This window comes from Podarcis erhardii (assembly GCF_964252035.2).
Source record: "Podarcis erhardii genome assembly, chromosome: Z".
Classification (NCBI taxonomy): domain Eukaryota; kingdom Metazoa; phylum Chordata; class Lepidosauria; order Squamata; family Lacertidae; genus Podarcis; species Podarcis erhardii.
In genome coordinates, this window is record NC_138504.1 from 10,148,017 (window position 1) to 10,173,246 (window position 25,230).

The window sequence follows — 25,230 nt, forward strand, 5'->3', positions numbered from 1 at the left end:
GAGAGCCTGCCTCTCCATTGACTTTCCGTGGGATGTGCATCAACATGCAGATTGAAGCATGGCTGCTATCCATTACTTCTGGGAAGCATGTCAAAGTACACATCTAAATACAGGTGTTCTCACTTGCTTTCACTGGGGTGCATCACATTTCTAGCTTTTTATCATTCCCCCCCCAAAAAAGAAAGCCCTTGGGGAAAGCTAGCCAGATAGAATTGGTGGTTTCTGGTTAATTTTCAGATCAGAAATTGAATCTTCCAAAGTATCATACCATTTTTAATCAGGACTCTGTGCCAATCCACAAAAAATTGAATGTCTGGATAAGCCAACACATAGACATCACTAGAGACAGATATGTCAACCCATAAATAATAATTTGGAACAAAGATACTTTACATATACAGTGGTTACAGACGCTTCAGGTTACAGACTCCGCTAACCCAGAAATAGTACCTCGGGTTAAGAACTTTGCTTCAGGATGAGAACAGAAATTGCATGTCAGCAGTGCGGCGGCAGCGGGAGGCCCCATTAGCTAAAGTGGTGCTTCAGGTTAAGAACAGTTTCAGGTTAAGAACGGACCTCCGGAACAAATTAAGTTCTTAACCCGAGGTACCACTGTATGGACAACAGTCATCAGATGTTGAGTAAATCAGCAATGGACACACATTTGTGAGCCAGACTTTAGTCTCCTTTCAGAACAAACTGGGGAGGGGAAATGCAAAGAGGCATTTTGTTGGTGAAGCTAAGATTTTTAACACTAGGGAGGAATTGCTGGAGCTGATGCCAAAAAGTTAAAACTGTCCAGTGACCCAAGCTATTCTCAGGCACAAACCAAGGGTTGGCCAGATTTGCCTGTTTCTGCACAAAACAGGTGCGCTGAGACCAGAGACATAGCTTTCTGCTGAGCTGTTTGAATTACACGGGGCATCTACTACAGTTACCCTTGTGTCTCATTCTGATTTGAATCAGGATCTAAATTAGGTTCAAAACAATCAGCTTTAGTGCTGAAAACTGGTGATTTCAATCAAGAATGTAGTGGAAAGAAGTAAAACAAATAAAAATGATAGACTTAGCCAGCTGTTCTATTTCTCCCTTTTTAAATCTCATAATCACCCATTATTGTCTTCTAAAAAGTCAGATGCCTTTGATTTTCTTTTCTTTCCTTTTTTTAAAAAAAAGATCATCTATGATTTCCAAAAAACAAAACACACACCCCCAACAAAGTATATGTTGTCAACAGTGCTATGTACAAAGGGTAAGGTTCCTGGATCAAAAATTCATAAAAAGGAGGCCCTGTTGCATTTACAGTGCTCAGAAATAAGAGGCATTCACCAATGTCCCATAAAAAACTGTGGTGTTCCACAGTAAGATCTGTTTGTTCTTGAGGGAGGGGAACAGGAGGGAAGGGAAGTGTTTCTTATATCACTACTTTCAGCAGCATTGCTACTATGAGATGTGTGATGTTTACCACCTGCAGGCTTACGGAGCAGAGGTAGCAGAACACCTAGAAGCACTTATCATTTACACTTATCATTTGACAACCTAAAGGTTGTCTAACCTGCTATTAGACAAGCTAATCTACGCAAAGAATAATAAAGAGAAGAGAGATAGAAGAATACAAGGTCCTCTCTCACAGATATGTCTTTAACTTTTGCCCCATTCAGAAAAAAGATGTGTTCTCTAACTATCCATCCATCAGTTGTGCCAGCAAACATTTCTCATAACAGCCCGATATTCAGTCCAGGTTAATATCCATTTATTCCTCCTTCTGCTGATGTTTTCCCAGTGTTCAGTCCAGGCAGCACAGATTCATTACTTTTCCTTCCCATCCAAGAAGTCTAATAGAGATTCCCCAATTTTAACTATAAATAAGTGTCAGCCATAATACTGATCCAGTCCAACCTCACAACTTCCAGGCTAACCCCCCCCCCATGAATTTCTTTGCGGTGTTTATATAATATAACAATATTCCACTTCCATTTCCAGTTGCCATAGTTTTCCATCCTTATCTTTTAGAAAGAAGCTGCTATTATAGCCTATCAGTAATCACTGATCATTTCCTCTTATCACGCCAAACGATTAACTACCAACAAGAGTCAAGCTGGGAGGTGATGATAAGCCAATCACATATTGGCTATCTCTTGTCAAGTGCCTGCTTTCCTCACTACCACCACCCTCTCCAGGTATCAGTTATCATGTAAATTAAGCATGTGGATTCGGGGCACAAATCAACACATCTGTCATCCTAGCATCTCTTTGCAAATGTAGTCATCTAATGAAAAAATAGCATGCCCAGGGAGAATGCTCTTGTCAGTTTCCATACTGTCTACTGCTAATCAAGGCCATTTGGCAATGAGAATACCAGCCCCCACAAGAGATGGCAAAAAGGCAGAAAATAGCCTGGGACATGATACATTTTGGCACCTGAGAAACACAAAATGGGTGCTCCCCCACCAGAGAAGAAGGGGGTGAGTGAATATCTACATCTGGAACAATGGAGGCAATAAAGATCTACGGGAACAAGGAGGGAATCAAATCAATTGGGAATTAAAGGGGAGCTCCCACCATTTCTTCCCTACAGCCAGTGTGGTGTAGTGGTTAAGAGCGGTAGTCTCCTAATCTGGGGAACCGGGTTCGCGTCTCCGCTCCTCCACATGCAGCTGCTGGGTGACCTTGGGCCAGTCACACTTCTGTGAAGTCTCTCAGCCCCACTCACCTCACAGAGTGTTTGTTGTGGGGGAGGAAGGGAAAGGAGAATGTTAGCCGCTTTGAGACTCCTTAAAGGGAGTGAAAGGCGGGATATCAAATCCAAACTCTTCTTCTTCTTCTTCCCTAGAGTTGGGAGGAGGGATTGGGTGCCAAAGAGGAGACAGATCCAGCCTCCAAGGAGTGCACCACAGCCGTTGCTGCCACTGTGGCAGCAGTAGCAACGGTAGGTGATGCATTCATAGAATCACAGAACTGTAGAGCTGGAAGGGACTCCAAGAGTCATCTAGTACAACCCCCTGCTATGAAGGAATCTCAGCTAAAGCATCCATGATTACCCAACCTCTGCTTTAAACCCTCCAAGGAAGGAGAGTCCACCAACTTCTGAGGGAGTCTGTTCTGCTGTCAAACGGCTCTGACCGTCAGAAAGCTCTTCCTGGTGTTTAGCCTAATCTCCTTTCTTCTAACTTGAAGCTTGGAGGCCAGATCTGCTGTCCCTGTGCCTCTCGCCACCCAAGGCTGCAGCCTCACCTTGCTGCATGGGTGGGTTGGCCCTGCCTGGGCATAAGGTACCCACCAGAATGAAACTTAAAGATGTAAAAAAGTCTGAGTGTATGCTTTGCATACACTCCAAGCAGCCTGAAAAAAGAATTAAAAAATACATGAGAGTTGTATGTTGTATGGCCTAGGATGACTCCAGGGGTCCAGAAGGTTAGGCCTGGGTATCCCCCAGAAGTCTGAACTTTCCTACCCTGATATAGAGCCTAAGGACCAGTAGCATCATCATGTTACTGTTCCTGTCCAAACACAGCAACAAGTCCTGCCTAGAAGCGGGTAGCCCCACCCCTGTATTTGTAGAATCTAAAGCTGAATGAGCAAATTCATTAGAACACCTTATATAAAACATCTCTCTGTTTTTAAGGGCCTAGACCCATCAATCATGAAAGGGAAGCAGACCTTAGAGGAAGGCTGAAAGTTCCCATCAGAACATCCAATTTCTGGATTAGATATAATGAATGTTTGCCAGGAGTCAGGCAAGGGCTGGGCTGGATAGGCAGACTTATTTACCAAAATCATTTGAATACACTGCAGAAAACCCCGTTCTGTCTCTACATGTCCAATTCGCGAACAGAGAAGAAGGCTGAAATCCACTGAATAAATTACCTGTTGTTAATTAATTATTCACCCAGCTCTAGTCATTGTCTCCGGATCAGTGAACTATAATTTGTAGCTTAATCATGGATGGCTGTAATATATGTAAATTCTGTACCCATAAACTATTCAGCTTGGGCAGTGAAGGATGGAAAATGCTTTGAGTTAGCAGAGAATCGGAGGAAGCTTGAGCAGTAAAGCATGCAGCAACATTTGCGAGCCACATAATTGGAGTCCCTTGAAGTAAACTGTTAGGCTGGAGCGCTGCTAAAATTAAACTGATATTTATTTACATGCTGGCCAAATAGATCTCTATTGGAGGGGGAAGCAAAATGAGGGTCAGTACTTTACAAGGATTCCCCCCCAAAGCCACAATGGCCATCTATGAACTTTGCACATAGAGATGCATTGTGACCTCTCTGCCCACAGTTCCTGTCCATGCCCAACATCAGCACATGACATTAGCACAAAGCTGTTAGCACACAGTGCTCCAGCATTGCCCTCAAGCCCTCTGTTTTGCACTGAGCAGGTAGGAATGGTTTTATCTGTCAATCCTGGTTTCTTCCAGTTTCTCATTTTTCCAGTCTTATGTTCCGTTCTCTGTATTTCTAGATAAGTATGCAAGTCCTCATGAAATTTCATCAACATTTAGTACAGATTGCTCCTAATACACACACTTTTGCCTAAAGTGCACATTTTTTTGCAAAGCAATGTTCCCCAATAGAATCCATTTCTTTGCATGTTATTTTCACTAACATGTGCATTTTTATGAACATTTTGCCCTAGTTATGCATTTTTATGAACATTTTGCCCTAGTTTTGCACATTACTTGGCTGGAAAACTGAAGTGCAAAATTTGGAGAAGTGCAGATGCTGAAAGGTGGCTATGTTTCCGTTCATGTATTTGTTACAGGAAGTGTGACTTTGGGTAGGTTTCCTGCTCAGAGCTTTTTGGAAGTATTTATCAGTATGTAAATGTTTCTAAATAAATGAATCAAGTTTCCATCCCATCACTATGTTCAAGAAGTACTGCCAGCTCTAATTTCTTACAGTGCTCTGGCTGCATTGCTCTGGTGCAGGGTGGTGGACCTCAGGCCCAGGCCCTCTCTGTCTGGCCCTCAAGAAAATCTCTTTAGGCTGCACACCTATTCAGTCATACCCCTCACCTGACTTCCTTGACATCCTCCTTGAGTGTTTTTGTTTGGCTGGAATGCGCCCTTGAACTCTGATAATGCCTCTCACCTGCCTGGATGGAAGATAGAGAAGGGCATGTGGATTTGTGTCAACTGCTGCTGACTAAAATTGAAGCTAGGCCATAGGACAGCCATTTTGTGACTGGCACCCACAGCACTTTCTCAGAATTCCAAATGTGCCAACTCTCGTTGACAATCCTTGCGCTACACAAAGTGCCAATGTAGATTACCATTTAAGCGCATTGATGCCCTCGCTGTATGGTAAAACTGACAGGGTGGCAAAGATGACCAAGTTACCCAAGTTAGATCACCTGCTGGCAGCACCCAATCGTGTGACTTTTCTGCCTAAGGAACCCAGCACCATATTGTTATACTCTAGGGGAATTTAATTAACACTTTCTCATTATTAATGCTCTATTGTTGCCCTATTGAAACCAATTAGGAAATCCCATTTCCCCCCTCCCTTCCACTCTCATAAAAAGAAGCCCATTAAGCTAATCTAGATGCCCTAATCTTTGATAGCCAACTGTGGGGAAAGTAGCATGATGCACGATCTTGACCTTTACCAATACTGTATATTTTGATTGGCTGCCTGTTCTGCCACTTCTCGTCCATTTAGCAAAGCTGTAAACAAGGGAAAATGCTGAATGGCACAGCCTAGCAAATTGCAGAATGTTGAAAAGGTCAAAATAGCACAGCAGAATGTTACTATCCTGTAATTTACAGAGTATATGAGCCATTCACATTCTAATAACTCATTCTCATGACAAGCCCAGCAAAAAGACCATAAAAGTCACAGTGTGAATCCATTTCAAAAGTTGGATCTTTTCTTTTCTTTTCTTTTTCTAATAAGGGTGAGAATGGGATGCAAACTTAACCCAGTTTTAATTTCTGTTCCTCCCTCTAGCACCTAAATGCAAACCTCCACCCCACCCGCAGCAATGCCTCAAATAACACCTCATAAAAATGAACGTTGGCAAGTTCTCAAAGCCTAGCCATGAGCAAGAAATACATTTCAGCCGATATCATTTTCTATTTGTTGTTTTCTGAAAACAGGTTGAATTGCAAATCGTTCAAGTGCATTCATTAATGTAAAACAGAAAACCTATTGCGTTGGCAATGGGAAAACTTTTCCACCAATAGACTTCTCTCCCCTCCGCCCCCATAATCAAGTCAAGTCTGCCAGTTTTCTGGGAGCTTCCCAGGGACCTGTGTGTGTTAACCTTTAAATGACTTCAGGCAGAAAGGATACATGTTTCTCACCATCATTGACACCACTGGTTCTATACAATAGGGGCTGTGATACTGATATAACCACATTCCAGGTACTACTTCAAAGTTATGTGGGGGAAAGACAAGCATTTCTCAGTAGCAATATACCCTGGATTGGGTGTGGGATTAGAAGGGCCTTTAGTCTTTTGACCCAGCAAAGCTCAACTGCCACAATGGGGGCTTGCCAGGCCCATGCAGAGCTTGTTTGAGGCCCAGGGTGGGAGTCTTGCTATAATAAAGTTATAAACACAAACAGAAAAAGCAGGCAGTCCCTAATGGGGCCCCTGGTCCTCCAAGGCCTGAGACAAGTGCATGCAGCTGCCCTCCCCCTCTCCCCGGCCTGCTGCTTGCTTTTGGATTTTGAAGTTTTGTCTCATCGATATACACATTTTTGTAATCAGGGTCTCCTAACGTCATGCAGTATTATGTGGATTTTCATGCAGACTTCCCCTCAATATATGCACTACATGCACATTTTCTGATTGGAGACTTTCACTGCAGTTTTGAAGGATGCTTGTGTATCAGTTCATGTACTATTTTGGGAGGTGTGAAGACAGGTATGTTCACATTGAAATGCAAACTGAAGCAATTTCCCCCTCTCACTTCTGCAGAGCTCCCTTGTTTGCCAGGAAGGGAGCTTGTTCCAGGTTTTTCCCCTGGCAGAAGAAGGTGCCCTTCTTTCTGGGGAAACTCAGTCAATGAATGTCAGATGTCCTGACCTGGGAAGCATGGCTACATGAATCTGGAACTGTTGAGGGAGAAGCAATAGGTGGATATTCTGGAGAAATACAAGGCGTAGGGACCTTGAGGAATCATTCAGTGGCATAGCATGGGTTGTCAGCACCCGGGGCAAGGCAAGTAATTTGCACCCCCTAACCCGTGGATTTTAGTAGGGGCAGAGAGCTGCGAGTGCGTGCGCCCCCCCCCCCATGTTGCGCCCGGTGCGGCCGGCCCCCCCTGCACCCCCCACGCTACGCCACTGGAATCATTCTCTGGGGCTGTGCCCCAGTCAGAGAAGAACCACCTGTCACCACCAGCATCAATAATCATCATCATTACCCATTTGATTAAAGTGACATACATGGTTCTCCCTTTCTCCATATTATCCTCACAACAACCATATGAGGTAGGTTAGACTCAAGGGCAGTAACTGGCCCAAAGTCATATTAATGGCTGAGTGAGGATTTGAACCCTCATTTCCCTATAGTCCAACACTCTAACCCAGCCTTTCTCAACCTTGGGTTCCCAGATGTTGTTGGACTACAGCTCCCATGATCCCTGACCACTGGTCCTGCTGGCTAGGGATATTGGGGACCCAAGGTTGAGAAAGGCTGTTCTAACCACTACACATGCAAGTTCTCTTAGAATAGAGAACTTGTACTACAGCTCATTACCCTGAAAGAAGGTAGCGGTGAAGTCACAGTTTTCCGTGAACAGTCTATAAGTGCTCCTGAGTGTTACTGGAATAAATATATTCAGTGCTTTTTTCTGGGGGGGGGGTGCAGGTGTATGCATACCCCTAAACATTTTGTGAATCTAAGTTTGGCCTCATTGAGGGGCCATATTTCAATATGAGGAGGAAAATGAGAGTACCCCTAAATATATTTTTTTTAAGAAAAAAAGCACTGAATATATTTAATTGTTAGCAAACCCCATAGCCCTCTTTGAAGTGTGACAATAGATACTGGGGAGTTTAAGATACCCTCCTTCTGGGTTACCTTTGATCTAAGCCAACAGAGCTGTTTTTACATTTTTACTGGGAACAAATACTAATGAATTGGTAAGAGCAGGATTGATCCCAATGCTGCTACACTCAGCAATGAATTTTCCCTGGCTCCAACTAGGCTCCAAAGGAAATCTTTCACCTCCTTATCAAAGTGTTGGAGAGCCCAGCCATGTCCATAATGGAATCAGATCTTTAGGACTGCAAGCTTTGAGCAAATCAATCAAGGCTGATGCTTTGATTTAAGCACACTTTAAGGAACTTTCCAAACGAATAATGGACTATCTAAATATTTTATCTATAGGAAAATAGCTTGGGGAAGTTAGCAGAATTGTTCGTATATTGGAAATTCTTTTATTTTTTAAAATTAGTTTACATTTTTAGCATTAAGTTTTCTGATATGTTTTGCAGGAAGTTATTAATAAATGGAACAAATGGGTGAATAAAATTCTGGGAATTGCTCAGTATGTCAGACCAAATGCTGGTCAATGAAACAAAGGCTGAATTTTTAAAAAACCTCAATTCTAAGAATGTGAAAGTGTTAACAAATGCAGAAGAGAAGGATGTTTACTTCAGATAAGACTAAGATGCTTTACAAAGTAAAATAAGTTCAAATGGTACATAGAGGAATGCGCTTTTAATCAATCAAATTTATCATCCATAGTGATGGCAGTGGCAATAAAATCATAGACAAGACTAAACAAAAACAAAAACCCACAAATGTAGTGAATGCAAAGCAGAAGAACAGGTGAAATGGTTGGGCAGAAGCCACCAGGAACAGAAAAGCTGTTCCAGTGGCAGAGCATCAGCTTTTCACATGGAAGATTCCAGGTTCAATCCCCAGCTTCCCCAGGAAGGGCTGGGAGACATCTCTGTCTGAAACCCAGGTGAGCTGCTGGGCAGTCATTGTGGTCAGCACTGAGTTATATGGACCAATGGCCTGATGGTATAAAGCCACTCATTGTCTTAGGTTAGCTCAAGCATAGGAGAAATGGAAAGGGTGTTACCAAGGCTGGTTGGTTGGCACCCGTCTGTCTCGGGAGTCAATGGAAGAGTGCATCTTTGCTGGGTCCCCAACCAGTGGTAGATTTTGTCCTTTGAGACTGATTGGGCATACAAAGGAGTCCAGTGGTAAGTGGAGCCAGAGCCAATGACAGGCAGAGCTAATTCGAGTTTGTCTCCATCATCCTCCCTGCTGAATTCTTGAAGAGTTAGTTGACAGCCAGTGCCACTCTCTGGACTGATTATAAGTACAGGTGGAAAGCAGACTGAAATTGGTGGGCAATGCCCCATTTACTCTAATAAATCTGCCTCAACTGGCCCCAACAACTGCCCACAGTTGCCACCTGTTGTGACCAAGTCTGCCTAGTAATACTTTTCATATTGTTACACCCACTGAGATCCTGTAGGATGGAGCACCCTGACAATCACACATCTGTTAATACTCTTTCCTGTCTTACCAAGGCAAAATGAGTTTGCAGTAATGTGTCTATTGTCAAAGGACTATGTGATCTTTCTAAAATAACTGTGAGACAGAACTTATGAATGTGAGATTGGCTGTCCTCTTGGGATTAACTTATTGTCTGCCTTAGCATGGCAAAAGGAAATTAATATGATTTGGAGAATCTTCTTCATTTTGTAGCTCTCTTGAAATCTTATTCTAAATTTCGAGCACCGTAAAATGGGAGCTGGGGAGAGAAAATATGTGAAAAGCAACTCCAGCTTTCAGTTTCTGTCTCAGTTTGACAGGATTGTTTTGATCTTTGTCATCATATAAAGGAATGGAAGAAAATGCTTCTTAGTAAGAACAAAGCCAACTTTAGGTATTATCTGAAGTCTAGAGACTGCAATTAGGTCAGATAACTAGTTGGACTTACTGAAGAGCCTGCTTAGATTCCATTTATTTTGTATGTTCCTTGTTCCAAGTACAGCAGCAGGGATCATTCTGTTCCTAACTCAAGAGTTACTTCTGTTAGTGTTGAAGCCTACCAAGAGGAAGACAGGCGGAGGTGTTGCTTAGCAACCTAACAGAGTGACATGATGTTAGCTGAGGTAGGGTGTGCCCTCATTGGTTGTGTCATTCTGAGGGAGTTTTATGCAACAGAGCACTAGGGGGTTCAGCCTCCTCCTGGGCTACATTGCTCCCTGGGGCTGCTTCACATCCTCAAGGGCTGCCCACTTTTGCCTTGTTACCCACCAACTTTGGCCCCTGGTCTCACCCAACCCCAGTATGTGACCCGTGGAATGTTGGGTTGGGAAAAGTTCCCTTCTCCTGTCATTAACTCCACTGTGCATTGTATGAAGAAGCCCAATCTTTTGTCTGTCCTGGTTCTCCTGCAAAATATTTTCTTTAGATGACTTACTTACTAGTGATATGGGAGAGAAAGGAAAACCCATCTTTCTCTCTCTCCACTTTTTCCATAACTGAATAATTGTCTATCATGCCCCTACCCTGAGTACTGTTAAGAATACATCATTTTACAAGCATGTTTGCTCCATGCACAGTAAGAACAGGCTGTTACATGTGCCATTTCAGACACCTGTGACACCATCCATCATCTTCTCCAAGGACCCACAGGCCCGTTGTCTTAAATAGCCAGTTAGCAGAGTTCCTTGACACTACGCAAACCCATTTTCTGCAGCTGTTGTGGCAATAAATTCCACCCTTATAAATGAGAGCACTGCAAATTGACTTGCATGTAGTAATGCCGGCAATAAACTTTTCTGGCTTTATTCATTTTCTCCAGACTGTTATCCCCCCCAAAATGCAACTTACCCAGCTGGACATCTATCATGCTCGTCTGGTTCTCCATAGGGTACATAGGCTGAGGAGGCCTCTTAGTGACTAAGGCTAGAAGAGAAAAATGAGACAAAAGAGGGATGAAGAAAACTTCAGACAAATGGCAGAATAAGGAAAACAGCTGTCACAAATGGCTGCATTTTTGTAGTCTTGGTGCAACAAACATTTATTATATTTATTATTTTGGTAGTGTCAGACTGCAGCAGGAATATAGGGACATAGAAATCTGCCTCATGCTGAGTCAGACCATTGGTCCACCCAGCTTAGTATTTCTGACACTGCCTGGCAGTTGCTCCCCAGAATTTCAGATAGGGGCTTCTCCTAACCCTGCCTAGAGATGCTGGCAATGGAAGCTGAGACCTTTGGCATGGGAAGTAGATGCCCAACCACTGAGCTATGGCCTTTCCCCCTAAATAAGCCCATGTGGGCAGCTAAGATTGGACAAATCTGTTAATTTAACTTCTTCAGGTTTCTATTTTTTAAAATCTTAAATTCAGTTCTTCACATTTGTGCAACAATTTGCTTTTAAAAAAATCCTCATGAAAATTTGCCAGCAGTTTAGTGCAATTTCCCCCAATTGTATTTCTGTATAACAACAACACCTTTATTGTCATTGTGCAACCTGTGTACAATGAAATTAAACGAGCCTCCCTCCCCGCCAACACTTAATCTCTTATTAAACAACACACCACCTTGCAAGTCAATTTTACTATGTTATTTTCCGTTCAACAGCCTAACAGCCCACAGATAGAAGCTATTTTTTAGCCTGTTGGTATGGCTGATTATACTTCTATATCTCCTGCCTGAGGGTAGAAGATTAAAGAGGTGATGGCCGGGGTGTGAGTCATCCCTGAGAATTTTTCTTGATCTCCTAAGGCAACGATCCCTTGTGATGTCATCTAGCGGACTCAAGGGACAGCCCATATCATGTGCTGTATTCACCACCCTCTGTAGAGTTTAGAATGGCATATACTGCCCCCCCAAGCAATTTCCCTATATAAAGCATTTTTTATTTTGTATAGCTCAAGTTCTCTTCTTCCCTTACTATCTCCTTCCATCTGCTTCCATCATTTCTAAATGGCCTTGGCCCAGTATATCTGAAGGAGTGTCTCCACTCCCATTGCTCAGCCCGGACACTGAGGTCCTCCTCTGAGGTTCTTCTGCTGGTTCCCTCACTATGAGAAGCAAAGTTACAGGGAACCAGGCAGAGGGCCTTCTCAGTAGTGGCACCCTCCCTGTGGAACACCCTCCCTTCAGATGTCAAGGAGATAAAGGACTACATAACTTTCAGAAGACACTTGAAGGCAGCCCTGTATCAGGAAGTTTTTAATGTTTTACTATGTTTTCACATAGTAAGTTGCCCAGAGTAGCTGGGGGAACCCGGCCAGATGGGTGTATTATTATTATTACTATTATAACCCCTTCTCAAAACTCCTTCCCTTCCCCCATTTTTTCTGGTCTCCCCACTTCCTTGCTCTCTGTCTCCCTAGGAGCCAATCAGCCTGAAGGGATGAAATGGGAACATGAAAATAGCCTGCTGGATCAGGCCAATGGTCCATCTAGTGCAGCATCGTGTTCTCATAGTGGCCAACCAGATGCCTGTGGGAAACCAGGAAGCAGAATATGAAGAAGAGAAGAAGAGTTTGGATTTGATATCCTGCTTTATCACTACCCTAAGGAGTCTCAAAGTGGCTAAAATTCTCCTTCCCTTCCTCCCCCACAACAAACACTCTGTGAGGTGAGTGAGGTTGAGAGACTTCAAAGAAGTGTGACTGGCCCAAGGTCACCCAGCAGCTGCATGTGGAGGAGCGGAGACGTGAACCCGGTTCACCAGATTACAAGACTACCCTCTTAACCACTAGACCATGCTGGCTCTCATATGACTGCAGGAGCCCTCTCCCCTTCTATGGTTTCCAGCGCAGCTATTTGGAACCATTGCTGCCTCCAACTGTGGAAGCAGAGCATATAGCCATCATGGCAAGTAGCCATTGATAGCCCTCTCCTTCAGGTATTTGTCTAATCTTCTTTTAAAGCCATCCAAGTTGTTGGCCATCACTGCCTCCTGGGGAAAGTAGTTCCATAGTTTAACTATCTGCTGCATGGAGAAATACTTTCTTTTATCTGACATAAATCTTCCAACATTCAACTTCAGTGGATGTTCATGAGTTCTAGTGTTATGAGAGAGGGAGAAAAACTTTCCACTTTCTCCATGCCATGTATAATTCAATAAATGTCTACCATGCCTCCTCTTGCTTGCCTTTTCTCTAAGTTAAAGGGAAGGTATTTGGCTAGCATAGATACCTGCTTCCAAAAACAGGTAAGAGATCAACCCCTGGCTTTACAGGGTTTCAAAGAGGGTGCATTGCCAGTCCTACGTGGAGATGACAGTGATAAGCATTCTGTGCAATCTCTGCCCAAAGCCCCTGCCTGAACCCAGAAAATTCAAGTGGCAGATCTAGACCCTTGGAATTATAATCACCTCACCAAGCTAAGGTGCAGACCTATAGAAGTTCTACCTTCCCCAATCCACTTCTAATAAAATAACATTCCAGTATTCATATCAGACTTTCAGAGCAGATTTTCAGTTATCTACTTCCCTACATACAAGCAGGATACATTCGGATGAAAAGTTCTGTTTTCCCAGCCAGAATAATCACGAGTGGATCTCCTAAGACTTATGTTGCTTACACGTACAATTTTATTAGAGCAAAATGGGAAATTCCATTTGTAAGAATGGAATTGGCGCAAGGCACCTCATTCCAAACTCAAAAGTGACAGTGGGCCCCTAGGAAACATCCAGCCCACTGAAACAATTAAATTACTTTTGGAATAGCTGAGGAGCAGAAAGTTGATGGCAGGAACCTAATAATCAATTTCTTTTGCTAACACACTCAGGACCTCTGAATGCTATTAGAGGAAGAAGGAAGAGCTGTCATTGCTACCTAATCATATATGGTGCTATCTCTGTTGAGAATTTTCAAAAGCTGTGGGATGGATCGTAGCACAATTCTCAAATCCTAATTTGCTTCAGCATAGATACTAAGGACTAATTTATGTGACTTAAAATTGGCTCTGGCCACGCAGAGTGTTCAATCTAGGGCACAATTCAAGATACTGGTGAATGGTTTTAAAGCCCTGAATGGCTTAGGACCAGCACTGCCAACTCCCATATCAACTTGGCTGCTTCCTAAGATCTGATGCAAAGACCCTGCTCTGTGTCCCACCTACAGTGGGAGCAACAATGGGTAGCAAGAGTTTTCTTTCCACACTCCTCTCTCCTAATCCTTTTCCCCTTTGTGCCGTGCCTTTTAGAGCTCAAGGGCTGGCACCTCTTGGTGACCATGTTCCACCCACTTTTGACCCACTCACCCACTCTCTGGCCAGGCGATCAAATTGTGGGACGATAAAAAGTTCTGGGAAATAATTGCTCAGGGAGTCTCACCCAAAGGGAAAACTGTAACCCATAGTATTTCATCTAACTTATGGTACCAACATTTCCCCCGGCTATATACAACCTCAAACATTGCTAAACCGAGCCAGTTTCCTCCTATTAAAAACGATCTATTTATGGGCTGGGATCCTGTTACCGAATCAGAATGTTTACAGCTAATTAAAACACTCAAGAATGGCAAAGCTCCCGGTGAAGATATGATTCCTCCTGAGGTGCTTAAACTAAATGCCCAGTGGTGGGCTGTTTTTTTGGCCCAACTTTTTACGGCAATAAATGATACATGCAAAATCCCAGAAAATTGGAAACTGAGCCTGGTAGCCCCCATCTATAAGAAGGGAGATCCCCAAGACCCCTCAAACTATCGCCCCATAAGTCTCCTGGACATTGTGTATAAACTCTGTACTTGCCACCTGCTAAACAAATTGGTTGACTGGGCTGACCATTCTAACTTGCTTAATCCGGAACAGGCAGGGTTTAGAAAGGGCCATAGCACAATAGGCCACTGTTTGGTATTACAGACAATGATAGATAAGTATACAAAGACACATAAGAGCAAACTTTTTGTGGCTTTTGTAGATCTCACATCCGCCTTTGACTCAGTCTGTAGGGACAAATTATGGCAAAAACTATATGACACAGATATTGATAGACGACTTCTCAAAATACTTAGAGAGTTACATACAGACACCACAGTTAAAATCAGAACTGGGATGTCAGGCAACTATACTGACCCTCTGCCACTGGGGAAAGGGATTAAACAGGGCTGTTTGTTAGCACCGTTCCTCTTTAATTTCTATATAAACGACATTGTCCAACATATGGCAAAGTATAAGTCATCAGCTCCTGCCCTGGAAGGCAAACACCTGAATATACTGCTGTATGCTGATGACATGGCGGTCATGGCACTCACTCGAAGGGGTCTACTCAGCATGCTGGAGGGGCTCGCAGCTTATTGTTCCCAAAACTCTCTAAAGATAAATTATGATAAAACAAAAATTGTGGTGTTTACTAGAGCTCGACATACATTTAGATGGTCTCTAGATGAACACAAAATTGAATAATGTCTCCTTTTTAAATATCTTGGTATCACTTTCCAAGCCACATCTAGCTGGCTTGCCCACTTCAAGACTGTAGCACTTCTAACACGTAGGGCAACTGGTGCTCTGCTCAGTTTCTTTTATTCGAGGGGAGGGCAACTGGTGATCCCGGCACTAAAAATTTTGTTGGAAAAGTGATTCCACAGATGTTATACGGAGTAGAACTCTGGGGTTGGAATCAGAAGCTGTTAGAACGGCTTGAAATCTTCCAAAATTTTTATCTCAGAAGAATTCTAGGCCTCCCTCAGAGTACTCCGGCAGCTCTCCTAAGAGTGGAAGTAGGATTACCTTCTGTGTCTGCCAGGGCCCACTTAAGATTCCTGCGCTTTTTCACCAACCTCAGAGATGCCCCGAACACCTTATTGGCTAAACAAGCCTTTATATCATTACAAAATAATACCACTTGGCATAAAAGCCTACTAGACATTCTATCCAGATACAACCTACCTGAGTTTAACACTCTCAAATTGTGGAGCCCTGATAAAGTTCGGGAATGGATCTTTGAAAAAGACGCCTTTTTGGACTCCACCAAGATAAAAAACTCAGGGTTTTCGTACTGGTTCCCCCGAGTAAAAGCAGTCAAAATCTGTGCCAACTACTTGGTGGATATCACCGATCCCATCCTTCAGAGAGCTTTCACTATGGCACGGTTTCAAACATTGCCAACTGCCTACCTGACCGGTAGATACACAAAAACCCCAGTAGAACATCGTTTATGTCCTTGCCATATGAAAATTAAAGAGGATCTTACACATTACTTCCTCTATTGCCCCATTTACTCGGGGTTTAGAGACGCATTGCTGCAAATTATACCCAACTCTATAACCAGTCCTGAAGATAGAGTAAAATTTTTGTTAGTTGATGCAAACCCACGCATTACCCATGTGGTAGCAGTCTTTGTGATGAAGGCCATGAAAGCCAGGGAAAGATTTATAGATGACAATGTAAAGACCCCTTCACAGTCTGTTTAACTCGCTGCTTGTTTTCCCTCCTTTTCTATCTTGTGGGAAGAAGGTTTTGTTGGCATAGTATGAATTTTAATATTTTTAACTACTGTAGTGTTGATTTTTGTGCACAGGCATGGTCCTCACAATAAACGGATTTGATTTGATGTTAGAGCTCAAGGCCTGACTTATTATTTAAAGTTTGGATGAGGAGTAGGGTGAAAATAGGGGGGAATCCTTCAATCTAGTATAAAATGAAGGAGCTTAGGAGATAGAAGTACCTGGACAAATCTGTCAATTTTGGCTCTCAGAGTTTCTTATGCCCCCCCATCTTATATTCCATTCTCTAATTTTCCAGAACAATTTACAATTCTTCTTTTAAAAAAATCCTCAGGAAAATTCATCAGCATTTGGGGGGCAAATTTCTCCTAATAAATGCATTTTTGTATGTAGTTTTGACTAATATACTTTTTTTTTGCAATTGATTTGTGAGTTGCTGTGCCCATCAGTTGAAGCTGGACCACAGGGTGGGAGCTATAAAGGTTCCCCACTTTGGATTAGCATGTAAGGTTTCACAAAGTCTAGGAGTCGGTGGGTTGATAAAGGGGTGAGGTTTGCTGTAGGTGGTAAGCAACACAAGCAGAAACAAAACATGCATGTACATATATATGTGTGTGTGTGTGTGTGTGTGTGTGTGTGTGTGTGTGTGTGTATCTTTGTGTGCATGTGTGTGTGCATTCATTTGATATTGCTTGAACTTCACTTCCCCTTACACGATCATTCTTCTCCTGAAAACTTGGGGCATAAAAGTCAAGTACCTTTGAACCAGAAGTGCATAAAATTATGTATAACCTAATAGCAACCATTTTATCTAAAGCAAACTCTTCAGGAGAAATCTTTTGCTCTTTGGTTTTGGCTGACTGCAAAGATTCTATGTGTACTTATTTTCCTTTCTTGAGCACTTGAAGCTGGGGTATGGCTTACTGCTAAAGGCAACCAATTCCTGATAAGTTTGCATGGTGTTTCCCACCCTCCCCTGTAATTTTTGTACAGCTTTTTCCTTTTGCAGGAACTCTTGGAGAAGAGGCAATCTGCAACATGGTGAAACAGTAGGGTGCTATTGTGAAAGGACAGCAGAAGACACAAGGACCATTGACATCCATCCTAAAGAACGTAATGAGCTGTCGTTCTGCAATGGGCAGAAGGAGCCGTTATCCCTCATTCTGATATCGAGGTCCTGACCTACGCTAGAAAGTCTTGAATCCTAGTATGCTCCATTCTGAAGAAAAGTAGCTCCATTAAGAGACTGAACTCATACATGAAGTAGCTCCAGAACCTGCCGTGTATATATATGTCTGTGTGAATGAACCCTTAAGAGTTTTAAACCTCAGACTTGGGAACACTTTCAAACAGAGGACTGCCCTAAGGAAGGGTGTAGGCATTTCTCCCTATCAGTAACTGGCCACAAATTGCTGTTTGTTGTTGAACAAATGAGTGTTCTTCCTCAGGTCTCTCCTTTTACCTCTCCAAACTTAGATATGAGGTAGTATCACAGGGTAGTGTGATTGCTGTGTTTTCTTTTCGGTGCAACCGTCAGGCCTGGGTACAGTGAGGTGAGAGAATTTGACAAAATGGAGGTCCACACTAATACAGTAGCACGAGGGGAAGGGAAGAACAACTGCTTAGCAGGCAGAAGATCCCATGTTAGATTACTGACGGCTCTGGGCAGGGCTGTCCCCTGTCTGAAATCCTGAACAGCATTGTTCAAAACATATTTGAAACCTGAGAGCACGGTTAGGATCCTGGGTAAGCCCAAAACAGCTTTCAGGGGTTGTAAATTCCCCCCAGACTCAGGAGAGGCATTATTAATTATACCCTTTTAACACTCCTTAAAGGTAAAGGTAAAGGGATCCCTGACCATTAGTTCCAGTCGTGACTGACTCTGGGGTTGCGGCGCTCAACCAGAGCAGTGCAGGGAAACGCCATTTACATTCCCGCCAGAGTGGTGCCTATTTATCTACTTGTACTTTGACATGCACTTTGATGTGCTTTTGAACTGCTAGGTGGGCAGGAGCTGGGACCGTGCAACGGGAACTCCCCTCGTCACGGGGATTCAAACCACTGACCTTCCGATCAGCAAGTACTAGGCTCAGTGGTTTAACCCACAGTGCCACCCACATCCCTTTAACACTCCTTATTTTATTCCAAATGGTTAACTTCAACATTGATTTGCCAAAATGACACAGGCATTTAATTTTGGAAGGAATCCTTTTGTGTCCACTTCAAGCTTGGCCTATGAATGTCTTATTGCTACTCCGCTGGCAGAGCAAAAAACCTCAAAGGTTTTCTGTTTTTATTTAAAAAAAAAAAAGAAGAAGTAGTAGGGGGAAAACTCCTAAACTGGTATTTGTCTGCTCCCTTAAGAAACATCTATTATTTAGCAGGAATGCACAACAGCAGTTTCTGTAATTCTCTGCATAACTTCATAGAATAAAGTGGTCCCATTTTTCTGCACCTATTGACAGGGGCAACTAAAAGTCCGTACGGTTAAAATATGTGGCGAGGCTTTGATAAACTAAAAGTTATTATATTGTTTTCCCCCTAGTTCTTAAAAAAAAATCATTCCCCACAAGCAATTTAGAGAAGCCAATTAAGAGCAGGCTACACAGAAGCCCCATCATTAAACAAGCGACTACTCCTGGTGCTCATGAGGACCCAAAGGAGGAAATGCATTAGGTATCACTATAAAATGATGTGGAAATATTATTTCTCTATCTGCAATTCAGATGAATAGCAGGTGACAACCTCCACCCCCTCAGGTTTGCTCAGAGCAATTGCAGTAATGCTGGGACTATTAAAAGAATTGTAGACCTATTTCCCAAATGCAAAAAAACATGCAGAGGCAAAGAGACCTGCCTTTTGCCAGGCAGAACATGGCAAATATTAAAGAGGATGTGTGTGTTCATTTTAAGATTGTTAATCCACTGCTACCATTTCCATTTTACTTCCCTCCCCCCCCCCAAAAAAAATCACCAAAATGGCCTCCTCCGAGCCTTGAACAACTCAGAATACCACCTGAACCCTTATGTCCCAGGCTGATACCACATCATCCGCAGGGCTGCTGCTAGACACAACCTGTGGAACAGAGATTGGGCAGATACCCTTCCTTTTCACCTTTAGGTGAAATACTTCATTATGCCAACAGCTCATATGGAGCTGCTTAATTTTTATTTATTTATTTAATTTTTTCCCCCAGTGCCCAGCCATTTTAATAACTGTTTTGTATTTGCTGTGTTTTATTCTCTGGGTGTTGGGAACGCGGGTGCCGCTGTGGGTTAAACCACAGAGCCTAGGGCTTGCCGATCAGAAGGTCGGCGGTTTGAATCCCCGTGATGGGGTGAGCTCCCGTTGCTCGGTCCCTGCTCCTGCCAACCTAGCAGTTCGAAAGCAAGTGCAAGTAGATAAATAGGTACCGCTCCGGCGGGAAGGTAAACAGCATTTCCGTGCGCTGCTCTGGTTCGCTAGAAGTGGCTTAGTCATGCTGGCCACATGACCCGGAAGCTGTACGCCGGCTCCCTTGGCCAGTAAAGTGCAACCCCAGAGTCGGCCACAACTGGACCTAATGGTCAGGGGTCCCTTTACCTTTATACTCTGGGTGATGTATGGATAGTTTTATAAATACTGTAGATAAATATTATTTCAATAGTGCTTGACTGGAAATGCCTGATTTCCTCCCTTCCTTAGTATGGAGACAATACATAGAGTATAGTGAAATATGGATCATGATATCTCACTTAGAAGGGAAAAAACACACACAAGATGAATCCCACCCTTCTATAGTCTCTTAAACTTAGCATCATTTTCATTTTGCTTTCAACTATTTTCTTGGGGGAAACTGTACAGCAGAGTTTATCTGGCAGCAAAATCCAAAGACAGCTATCAGGAGACCCAAATGCATTTTCTGGCTCTGGAAATGAGTTAGTGGTGGATGTTTGCCAAAAAATGTCAAGCTTTCTCAGTTGGCCCGGTAGTGATATGATTGAGCCAGAAAAATAGATATAAATATTAGGCAAGGAAGGAGTTGCATGGTTCTGTTGAGTACATAACATTTGTAGGCTTGGGACTCTGAAAACCGCTTTGCTATACACGGCCTGCTGGAATTCACACTGATCTCTTTAGGCATTTTAAACATTGCTTTCATGAACGGCATAAAACACTTTCAGGGAGCAAGTGGTCACTGAACCAAACAGATACGTGAAATAAGTAACCCATGGCTGAATGAATTCAGAGACTATTTTCAAGGTTGGAAATAGCACACAAAGGTTAGCTGTTTCGTCCTAACAGCTTATGAGGGGGCTTTATCTTTGTGCTGATTGGTAATGGTGGATCAGATTCCCTAAAAGGCAATTTAGCTGCTGTTATTGATCTTCTGCAACGTGCTGTCTCTGGGGGGTAATGGGCATGCTTATGGTGTCCTTCAAACAAAGGTGGGGGGGACGACCTGTGGAACTTAAGGTGTTGTTGGACCCTAAGTCAAAATACCATGGCTAGTAATTATTCCTAGAGCTGTACCCACCTTTTGCCATATGCTGAAGAGGCACCTCATTCCCCTGCCCTATGACAGTTAAGGTATTTTGTTTTGTATGATCCCACATCTTGCTGAATTTACAGTCCTGTGTTCCAGGACTTGCTCTGTAATAATTGTAATAGGTAGAATTGCACTATGACAGACATTCCATCTGAGCATGTATTGCAGCTTGTCAGGCAGAACAATTCCATCTCTCATCCCCTTGCATCATGTTCTGGGGGTTTTACCAACACCCTCCCCCCAGCCAATTTTGGGAGCATTGGGGGATGTGCAGGAAAGGATTGGGGGTGTGAGAAAGCTTCATTACACAAGTGGAAACCCTTTCACAAGGTTTCCATCAATGGGGCTCATTAGATGAACCCACCCAATGGTTTTATTGGTTAAAATTGTGCATATTCTGTTGTGGTAACTCTCCATAGGTGTTTCTGCTGAAGCGGTGGTAAGAAATATTATACAGTGGTACCTCGGGTTAAGAACTTAATTCATTCTGGTGATCTGTTCTTAACCTGAAGTACCACTTTAGCTAATGGAGCCTCCTGCTGCTGCCACTGCATTGCCGCCACACAATTTCTGTTCTCATCCTGAAGCAAAGTTCTTAACCTGAGGTACTATTTCGGGTTAGCGGAGTCTGTAACCTGAAGCGTATGTAACCTGAAGCGTCTGTAACCTGGGGTACCACTGTAATGGATTCAAGTTTTCCCTGCGAAAAAATCTCCAGGAAAGGTTGAAAATTTACTACAGGCATCCCCCCCACACACTTAATGTGTATCCCATTCACATGTGACTGCATTTACATGCATCACTGTGAAATAAATAAATGATTTGAACCAAGAAATGGCACCAAAATGGCACAAAAGAGCTGGAGAGAGCTGGAGAGCAGGGGAAAACAGCTTGTACAGCTGCTCCAAGTGTCTCACCACCCCCATTCAATCACCCTCCATGGGTTTCTTCTTCCTGGCCAGCAGAAACATTGCATGGGGGGTGTTGCTCCATTCTTCCACCCACCTACCTGTCAATTTTGTTCCTAGGGTCCTTCTACCCTCCGATTGCCATCAGCCTCCCCACAAACAGGCAGCAGCATTATTTCTGGTGGGTGGGGGAGAAACTAGATAAAAATAAACCATCTCAAGCAACTTCCAAGACTAACAGGGAGGGCACTGAGAGGTCCTGCAGCAGCACTGGGTGCTGGGAGCTACCCAGCCACTGTCCCACTGACCATCCCCCAGCTCAACTTTCCATTCACCAGAAGCAGGCAGGGTGCGTGTGCATGCGCAAGGTGCCTTGCTGCTTGGGGAAAGGGACTGGAACGGACAGGATTCGCAGAGAAAAAGGCACTTCCCAGCCTCTGTCAAGAGCGCCCTCCACACTTCACATGATTTCATGTATGGATGTGAAGCCTGATAACATAACCCCTGCATAAGTAGGGGAACTCCTGTACTTGTTGTGTAAGCAAAGGGGAGCTCACCCATAAGTAATCCATAATACAAAATGGGATCTGCAGTTTTTTGTAGGAAGGAGAAATATGGAATAATTTGCACATTATGCATCAGGCCGTAAGGCTCCCACTGAGTTCAGCTGAGTCAAATTGCAGTCCTTGGGCTCATGTATTTTCAGTGTGTGGCAAAATACACACTAATTAGCACAACTTTGAACCCTTGGCAAAACAGTTAATTTCTTTCTGAGGGAGAGGTAAAACTTAATTTCCAGTACTCTGCTTATTGTGATAACAACTGGCAACGCAAGCTGTAATGAATAATTGATATCTGTAGGTACTGTGAGTAGATTTATTATGGATATTTGCTGTTGTTGTTTTTTTAAAAAAATGTTGATAGTTTCTATATTTTGATAACTTTCCTATGTCTACTTCTTTTTAATGTCTCTTGATTTTATTGGTATTTTCTTATGAATATTTTATATTATTTTATGCAAAGCACTTTGAGATTTATTTTTATTAAGTGATATATAAATCTGGTTAAATAGAATAAATAAAAATAGATTGTCATTTTGCTGTTGAAAATTGAGCTGGGCCTCATGGCAAGCATTGAAAATGAAGGATTGCTAAATTATGAGGATCAGCAGCAGCATGGGGTGGGTGGGTGAGCTGAAGAAAATGTTTCATTTCCTTCCATCTTTACAAAGAAATGCCAACTTCCTTCCTCTAACCAAAAACTCTGGCACTGTCTCCCCATTAATCAGCAGAAGGCTTCTCCTACTAGTTATTCAGGAGGCTGGCATCCATCTTGACAGCAGATCTTGTACATTTGAATAGCATCCGCTGGGGGCAAAATCATGGCTTGCCAAGATTTTTTTTGCAGAAATTAATTCATCTCTGAAGTTAATTCTATGTTCATGTCCAGCTCAAATACACAACCTCCCAGATAACATTTCAGTACGAATCTTATGCAGTACGATACTCTTGTGACTGACAAGGGAAGCAAACTAACCGAACAGAACACAGAGGGAAAGTAATAATTTTATGCATGTTACTGGGTTGGGGGCGAGGGGAAGCCCTTGGGAATTAGATAATCCACTGGGAAAGGAAACTAATGCTGCCGAAGACAGAATTGGGATTCAATGTGACCTTGGCAGATTGGAGAACTGGGCCCAAACTAACAGAATGAATTTCAATAGGGACAAATGTTTTCCTGCATTTAGGCAGGAAGAACTGGCTGCACAAACATAAGATGTGGGACACCTGGTTTACCAGTAGTACATGTGAAAAATGGTGGCCCCATTTCTGCTCTAGTTCTGTCCGAATCAGCACACAGTGAACTAAGTTTGCTACTGTAGAGGAAGTGGTGGTGGTGCTGATGGCTAGTCAAGATCTAAGTATGTCTTTTGGTTTCCTTGAATTAGAGCAGTGTTTTCAAAATGTGATGTTGGGAGCATTTTTGTTTTCCAGAAGCTTACTTCAATTAGTCATGCCAGGTAAACTTCCCTGAAAGGCAACTTTCCCATCAATCTGCAAGCTTTCATGAAAACTGCAACTGCACGAAAGTATTCCTCTGACACATACTCAGTTTGCACAGTATGGCATTGGGGCCTAAAAGACCTCTGTAATGTTCTGCATGAAGTGCGTGTGCACCTTAGAGCTTTTCCCATAATCCTCTTCAATACACAGCAATTTTATGGCAGATATTGCTTGGGAATAGGGATGTAAGGAGAAGGCATGGAAGGGGCAGCCAAGTGCACTGGCCCCTGGCCTTGGATTGCTAAACTAGCGGGAGAGCCCTGTCAGGATCCTGCCGGACTTACACTGTCATGCCAAGAACAAGACTCCCACCTCATGCCTCACAAGCTCTGCATGGGCCTGGTAAGCAGGTGCAATCTGCCCTGTTTCTGTCCTGCTGCAGTTTGGCTTCTGCTAAAACCTACTTTGCTTGTCTCATTATTTCTTATGGCTGAAGCCAACATAATTAATTAAGTAATGAACTACACAATCAATTTCAATGCATTGCAGTAGAATGGAAATGTCAAAAACAATGCAGAAAAGAGCACAACTATTTATGTAACCTTTGGGGGGACCCTGTTCCCCTCACAGATACAGTTTTCAGAATTCCTGGGGAGGAGTAATTGACTGCTAACTCCTCTGGGAATTGTGGCTCAGTGAGGGGAATGGAGGTTTCATAACCAAGCTTAGTACCCAAAACAAACTACAGTTCCCAGAATGATTTAGGTGAAGCTATAGCTAAAGACGCCTGCTTCTTGAGAGAAAAGCAATGACAAATCTAGACAGTATCTTAAAAAGTAGGGACATCACCTTGCCGACAAAGGTCTGTATAGTTAAAGCTATGGTTTTCCCAGTAGTGATGTATGGAAGTCAGAGCTGGACCATAAAGAAGGCTGATCGCCGAAGAATTGATGCTTTTGAATTATGGTGCTGGAGGAGACTCTTGAGAGTCCCATGGACTGCAAGAAGATCAAACGTATCCATTCTTAAGGAAAATAAAAAAAATTCCTTCCAGTAGCACCTTAAAGACCAACTGAGTTAGTTCTAGGTATGAGCTTTCGTGTGCATGCACACTTCTTCAGATACACAGGATTCTTCAGATTCTTAAGGAAATCAGGCCTGAGTGCTCACTGGAAGGACAGATCCTGAAGCTGAGGCTCCAATACTTTGGCCACCTCATTAGAAGAGAAGACTCCCTGGAAAAGACCCTGATGTTGGGGAAAATGGAGGGCACAAGGAAAAGGGGACGACAGAAGATGAGATAGTTGGATAGTGTTCTTGAAGCTACCAGCATGAATTTGACCAAACTGTGGGAGGCAGTGGCAGACAGGAGTGCCTGGCGTGCTCTGGTCCATGGG

The 25,230-nt window shown here is 43.1% G+C and overlaps 1 protein-coding gene across 5 annotated transcripts in view; it reads right to left on the bottom strand.

Annotated features, from left to right (window-relative positions):
* Positions 1–25,230, bottom strand: part of IL1RAPL2 (interleukin 1 receptor accessory protein like 2) — a 483,744-nt gene that overhangs the window by 107,157 nt on the left and 351,357 nt on the right. For all 5 annotated transcript variants that reach the window (XM_081847998.1, XM_081847999.1, XM_081847997.1 and 2 more), the window contains one exon: positions 10,819–10,893. In XM_081847998.1, the coding sequence (XP_081704124.1) occupies positions 10,819–10,893 (75 nt within the window). The remainder of the gene's footprint in view (positions 1–10,818; positions 10,894–25,230) is intronic.